Source organism: Drosophila subpulchrella, chromosome 3R (genome assembly GCF_014743375.2).
Source record: "Drosophila subpulchrella strain 33 F10 #4 breed RU33 chromosome 3R, RU_Dsub_v1.1 Primary Assembly, whole genome shotgun sequence".
Lineage (NCBI taxonomy): Eukaryota > Metazoa > Arthropoda > Insecta > Diptera > Drosophilidae > Drosophila > Drosophila subpulchrella.
In genome coordinates, this window is record NC_050609.1 from 6,127,046 (window position 1) to 6,133,924 (window position 6,879).

At 43.8% G+C, this 6,879-nt stretch overlaps 1 protein-coding gene across 2 annotated transcripts; it reads right to left on the bottom strand.

Annotated features, from left to right (window-relative positions):
• Positions 1 to 83: 83 nt before the first annotated feature.
• LOC119563422 (translation initiation factor IF-2, mitochondrial) lies at positions 84 to 2,770 on the bottom strand. Of its 2 annotated transcripts, none has more exons than XM_037876796.1 (5): positions 2,551 to 2,651; positions 2,321 to 2,430; positions 1,696 to 2,264; positions 1,218 to 1,637; positions 84 to 1,149 (listed from the first exon to the last, which is right to left on the bottom strand). In XM_037876796.1, exons 2-5 carry the CDS (start codon positions 2,361 to 2,363, stop codon positions 316 to 318), a joined length of 1,866 nt encoding a protein of 621 aa, XP_037732724.1. In that variant the 5' UTR covers positions 2,364 to 2,430; positions 2,551 to 2,651; the 3' UTR covers positions 84 to 315. The 2 variants fall into 2 exon arrangements, with proteins under 2 accessions (XP_037732724.1, XP_037732723.1); XM_037876795.1 differs by having other exon boundaries at positions 85 to 1,149; positions 2,321 to 2,441; positions 2,551 to 2,770.
• Positions 2,771 to 6,879: the final 4,109 nt, after the last annotated feature.

Here is a 6,879-nt window from a genome sequence, read left to right on the forward strand (position 1 = left end):
CTACGGACACTGCCTTGGTTTGGGTGAACTCCAATTAGCATAGCGATGACCCATTTAGAACAGCTTCCGTCTCTGGGACAGGGGCGCTTCACTAGCTGTCGCTCTCGATGCTAGAACGTCTCCCTTATCATTGCTCAGTTCCGCTGCCACTCAATATCGGTATCCTAAACGCCCAAGTATGTGGGTGAAGGGTGACAGCGGCGGCAGTGAGATCAACAGGAAGTCGGATAGTCGATTGTTTTATATAAACAGTATATAATAGAAAACTATAGATTACAATGGCGATAACAAGGCAGATTTAGTCGCGCATACAAACTAGAAACCTGGATCCCAGTCCGTTTGCTGGGCCTCCATGTTCGTGGTATAGCACTGCAGTATATCGCCGGCTTGTGGCAGCACCTTGGTGTCTTTGAAACGTAAGCCGCACTCTACATCTTTCTTTATGGTATCCACCTCGTTTTTCAGATGTCGCATGGACTCCAGTGGTCCGTTGTAGACAACTTCTCCGTCACGCAGCAGGCGGAACTTTTGGGCCTTCTTTAGCACTCCCTTGGTGCAGCGACAGCCCGCCACGGGAACCTCCTTACGGCCCTCATTGATGAGGAAGTTTTGCAGGACATTGGCCTCTCCCAAAACCTCCTCCACTTCCACTGGGGGCAACTTGCTGCTCAGCTGCTCCTTTAGGTCGTCGATTAGCCGGTAGATTATGTTGTAGCTGCGAATGTTCACTTCTTTGGCAGCTTTCACCTGAGGTGACTCTACTGCAAATGCATAGATAATGGCATCAAAAGCTTTGGCCAGCTCAAGATCCCCCTCGGTCACGTTGCCCACGCCATAGTGCACTATGTCCAGGCGGCAGCTTTCGTTGCTATTATAGGTCTCCAACACATCCAGAATGGCCTCCACAGAGCCATGCACATCGCCCTTGATAATGACACTGACTCTTGGCTTGCCCTCGTTGTCATCCACCTGCTTGACCCGTTGGCCACCGCGCATCCGAAAGCGTCCAGCCAACCGGCGAGCCTCACGCTCCGCCCGGTACTTGGCCTGGTGCTCCTCCTCCTTTTTGCGGATCTCATCGCTGCTGGACTCGATCTTTTCCTTTTGGTCCTCGTGCTCACGATACTTCAGAACAGCATGCGCTTTTTTCTAAATGATAAGAAGGGTGTTAATGAATGAATTAATAAAGAAAAATATGAAATCTTAATTAGACTCACCTCTGTTTCCACCTCGAGTATGAGATCACCAGCAAGGGGCAGCTCACGCCAGCCTAGAATTTCAACGGGAGTGCCTGGCGGAGCTTCACTCAAAGGCTGGCCATTGTGATCGAAGAGACCTCGCACTTTGGCATGAGCTAAGCCACTTAGCAGTACGGAGCCTTTACGAAGAGTTCCACGCGAAACAATGGCCGTGGAGAGCTTGCCACGCCGGGGATCGGTTTTCGATTCCACTACTATTCCCTCTACCAGACCTGTGGGATCCGATTTCAGTCCCATGAGGGTGGCCTGTGTGCTGACGGCCTCGGCCAGAAGTTGCAGGTTAGTGCCCTTGAGGGCAGAGATTGGTATCACTTGGACATCCCCACCGTGTTCCTCGAGGGCAAGCCCCATTTGCGCTAGTTCTTGCTTGCTCTTTTCCTAAAAATGTACATAATTAGTTCAATAGGATATTTCTAGAATATTCTTTTGAACTTACAATATTAGCCTCTGGCTTATCGATCTTGTTGAGCGCTACGATGATGGGAACTTGAGTCTCCTTGGCCAGCTGAATGACCTCACGTGTTTGTGCCATGACGCCATCTTCGGCGGCCACCACGAGGACAATGATGTCCGTGGCCACAGCTCCTCGAGCTCTCATCGCACTAAAGGCAGCATGTCCTGGTGTGTCCAGAAAGGTGACCCGTTCTCCGTTTTCCAAGGTGACTGTAAAGGCGCCTATGTGCTGGGTAATACCACCAGCCTCGCCTGCGGCCACATCAGCACCTCTGAGGGAATCCAGCAACGTGGTCTTGCCATGATCCACGTGACCCATTACGGTGACTACGGGTGGACGTGGTTGCAAGAGCTCTGGAGGAGCAGGAGGTCTGGGTGCCACATCGCGCTCCTTCTGGTCATCCTCACTTGTTACTTCGGGTGTGGCCACCACTCGAGTTTTGGCGCCAAGTTTCTTGGCTATTTCCTGGATAATCTTGAGATCTGCCAGCTTAAAGGCGGGTTCAATGTTGTCGGCGCCCTTGACATACAGCATGGCCTCCTGGACATCATCTGGAAGATGTTAGGTCATTAATTAGTTGACCAAATTTAGGGATAACCATATTTACCCAGTGGTCTTTCCAGTTCCTTGGCCAATTGGGCCACGCTCATGTGCCTCCAGATATCGGAGGCTCCGCCGCCTGTCGTTTGCGCCTTTTTGGGGGAGTACTCTATAATTCTGGGAGATTTCTAAACCAATTAGTGAGTGTGTCCTCTGGAATCGAGCAGGATTTTGAAAGTTTCAAATTTTACCGGCTCACAGTTTGAGAGCGCCTGCCGCAGTGGCTCTAAAACCTACCTTCTCCTCTGCTGTTTTCCGGCGTTTCAGGCGTGCGGCGTTCACATGGAACCCCCGTAGCGTCGTTGAGGCCTCTTCCCAATGTGTGACTGCTCGGCAGGAGTGCAGGGTATGGGCCAGTCGACTTATATTCACTACCCGAAACATTTTCTACGCGCTCTTTACTATTTTTAATTAACTTTAAGTCAACTTTTAAGTCGCGTAACCACTGCTGCCGATTTCTACCAGGGATGGATGATCAAATCAGCTGTTTTTCACAGCGCTGCCGTACATTTTAAGGGTGGCCAATATAGATGGCGCGTTTATATTTGTGTAGAATTCCATGTACAAATAAGTGAAAATATGTAAGTTTTGGCGCCATCTAGTGTCTGAACAATTAGGCACAACTTATGGTAAAATTCCATATGTAAATAAAATGTAAAAAAGGTTCGCATTTTACATTACATTTTATGAATTAAGTTCCAGCCCTGCGGTTAACTTTTTAGCCGGGCCCTTGTCATCGAAATATCGCGAAATATCGATATCGATGCACCGATAATTGCGCCTAAATACAATTTATTAATCCTATTTAAAGTTTATGGAAATGGGTTAAATTTGGCCGGAACTTTTGGCCAGACGTCGTTTTCAATAGCATTTCCAAGGCTTAAACAAGATAACGTGCCATTATATTTAGAATATGTTACTTATTTAATCCTATTATCTTTTACTGATTAAACTTATCCTATTAAACGAACTAAATAAGGTAAATTACGAAAACTATGATAAGAAATAACTTTCTTTAAGGGATAGCAGGGAATAAATGTGTCCTTCTGCTTTAAACACTTTTATGCTTAAGATGGACACCCCATTTTCAATAGGAAAAAATCCAAATAATTTAAACTTTTTGTTGGGATAATGTTTTAAAATTATTCTAATGTCCTTTAAATTTAGCCTCCACATCCTTTAAATTGCCCTTCTAAGCGGCTGCGTGAGTGTCAATCACTGCCATTGGGGCTGCAAACTCAAACTGGCAGCTAGTTTGGAGGGATTCTCGGCTCTCGAGGCTCGAGCCCTTCTCGTGACTGACGCTGAATGCCACTTAATTCGGTTTTGAAGCGAGTTGCATGTCAAAATGATTGCTCTTCTGCAAACAGCGCATCTGTGTTTGAATTATGATGGAGCGCGCAAATATTCCAGATGCAAATATTTGCGCAAAACTACACACACACACATGCAAACGGTGAGGGGCTAGCACATACACACATAGATACAGGAGTGACTTGAAGTGCTGGCCAGGAGCTGCAGATACAGATACATATACAGATACAGATACTACACATACAGGACGCAGGACTCTCGGCTCGGAACTTTGGACTACTAATGGCAAAGCGTGGCAGCGCCAAGCACTTTTGAAAATGTGTAACCGGCACTGACTGACTTTCGCCAGCTGAGGACTGAGGGCTGAGTTTTAAGGACCAAGGACGAAGAACGAAAGAACGGGACTGGATTCCGGAATCGTTTGGCCGGAGCCAACATTTGTTGGTGGTGCTGCTGCCGCTGTTGCAGACATCCGCTGCCGGAAATACGCTTACAAACGCAGCCAGCACGTACGGCGAACACGGGTGCTCCCTCGAACAGGGTGTCCTTTCCAGGACGAGTCCTTGCTGTATATGGGGTGAGGCGGTATCACCTACCTACCATCCTGCCCCTCGTCCCCGTCCATTCTCTGTTTACTTTGCAGCGCAAGAAGACGGCAGCGACGCAGCAAAGAACTCAAACAAAATATAACTGTTGGAAGAAGCTGATGCAACGGGCGGAATGGAGAGGAGGAGACGTAGGGGGCACAGAAAAAGTTTACAATTTATCTAGTAAAATGTAATTAGGATCCTGGGTGCAGGCGCTAAGGCACAGCCCTCCTCCTCTTTCGGAATTTAAGTGCGTGCAACTTTCGTTGCGCTGAGCTCCTCGGCTTAAAGTTGCAGCTACGGAGGATTTAATGCAAGGAGTACAGGCCCAGAATATAAAAGAAGATAGAAAACAAGGATTAAAGTTATTGATTAAGTGTTACTTCAAAGATGTTTTATTTACGTCTGGAATTAAGTGATTTAAGAAATTGCTCGACATTAAATTTTCAAAATTTCTCAAATAAATGGCTTTAAGTTTAATAAACAAAATATGTAAACTTTTTTAATCACCTCAATTTATCATTTTAGTTAAACAGAACAGCAATATTTGTACCTTTGAATGAAACAAACATTTTAATTTTAAGTAATAAATAATATTGCGTATTTTAGTTTATTTTATATCAATTTTAAAATGGAATCAAAGCACACAATTTTTTTTTACATTTTTACAAAACCATATAAAATTTGCACGCTTGGATTTTCCAACTTCAATTAAATCATATAGTAACTCAAGTAAATATTAATACATTCGTATCCGAAACACTTTGCTTTAGAAAGCAAATGTAGATTGCTTGATCTTTCGGATGGGGACTTTATCCCCAAAGATAACTGACAAGCAAACAGTAGCTTGCTGCTGGCCAAAAATAGTTGGCCAACTCTGTCAGCTAATCCGTTTCGCATTAAAGCTGCACTAACCAAAGTTATTTGCATTGGTCGCGTCTTAATTTTGCCACCACAGGTATACTCGCATATGTATGTATAAATCCGGTTATTTGCTGAGAAATTGATTTTCATTAATTTCTGCGAAAATGCGAAAATGGCGTGCTTGGCGAGGGCAGCTCGATGAGTTTTCCCAATCATTTCAGGCGCTGCAATGGCAACTTTTCGGGCGAACTGCGCATAAGACATGCGCAAGAGCGACTGAGATACAGATACTCACAGATACACATACAAAAAGATACAGATACACACACGCACGGATGCGGGCACAGATACAAGAGAGCCAGAAACGCACACATTCAAGCCGACGAGGCGGAGCAAGGTAAACAAACATGGCCGAAAATGTTTGTTGCTCATAATCCGATACAAGTGCAAATGCCACCACACTCACACACTCAAGCAATCTAAAAACCATCGCAGTTTCCAACTGGCTGGATATTCAAGACCTCATATACCATCTCATCTCATCACATCCCAAGATGTGCGAACTTTTTGGCCAGGTGTTAATCACAGAAGCCATGTAATCGCCTTCAATAACTCAGCTGCTCGTTTCTTGGGCAATCGTATAGGGGCTAAGTGGCCACTCAGGCGTTGCCAAATGATTCTGTCGAATTCGGCCATAATTGAAGCAAAATTAGAAGCGAAAACAATCCGATTTGCCATTCACTTTGCACAAAAATCATCATGAAATGTTAAATTTCACAGTAGAATAAACTAAATACTAAAACGTTTTTGTATTAAAAGGAACTAAAGAACGATGCAAACAAAGTTAATCATTTATTATGCTTATCTTTAATGTATTTACATTTTATTGACATTATTTCCAAAACAATTTATTAATTAAGCTTTTATCAATGTGGAAACTGGCTTTTTATATTTATTTTCAGAAGCAATTTTCAGTTACGATAGTCAACTTAGGTTAATTTTCTTAAAATAGGAAAAAAATGTTGCTTTATGTTGAGGCATTGAATAAAATTAAACAATCAAATTGTAGAATAATTTAATAATTAAAAGATACTGTTTTTTCTAACGGCAATTTCTGAGAAATTATATTTTCATTTCCTAAATCAACAAACTTTATCAAACAAAAAGGTACTTGAGATTCTTAATTGCACTTCCGACTGCTAAGCTATATGGCTAAAACAATTCGATAATAATGAAAAAAGGGAAGCGCACTTACACATCAGTTTAAAACTTGATAGTACCTATACTTTTCATTTATCAAGTCATCATCAGTTCCTTTTCCGCCTGTTTACCTAGTTGGAAATTGATTATTTAAAGTCGAGACCTGAAGTGCCAAGTACCAATCATTGCCCATTTACGAACACTTGAAGGTAAATGGAAATTTTCAAAGCTTCATTTTAATTGAAGAACATTGCAGTTAATTAGCTGGGGGCTCTCCAATGGAGCTACTGCTATGAGGCGATGGCCTAGGGAAGTGACCCTGTCACATATGGACACTTGAGCGGGACCAAAACTTTTCGGACATCGTTGCACTTCAAAGCTGCGACCGCCCACTTGACAAGGAAAAAGTGTCGCCCACTTGAGTGCACCTACCACAGCGTCGGCATCTCGTCTTTTTAGGGTTTTAGGGTTAAGCGGGGTTCTCCTCTCGATCGGTTGGGTTTTATTTTCCAGTTTTTTTTAGTCTTTTCTGGTTTTTTGTTTTTTGCCAGCCAACAGGTAATCATCATCGGCGCAATGGCGGCTTTCAAATATAAGCAAA

Excerpts from the sequence above, each read along its gene's own strand:
- LOC119563422 (XM_037876795.1), bottom strand. The coding sequence starts at position 2,697 with ATGTTTCGGGTAGTGAATATAAGTCGACTGGCCCATACCCTGCACTCC. Across the intron at positions 1,638-1,695 it reads ATAAGCCAGAGGCTAATATT|GAAAAGAGCAAGCAAGAACT; the intron begins GTAAGTTCAAAA and ends GTACATTTTTAG. Across the intron at positions 1,150-1,217 it reads TACTCGAGGTGGAAACAGAG|AAAAAAGCGCATGCTGTTCT; the intron begins GTGAGTCTAATT and ends CTTATCATTTAG.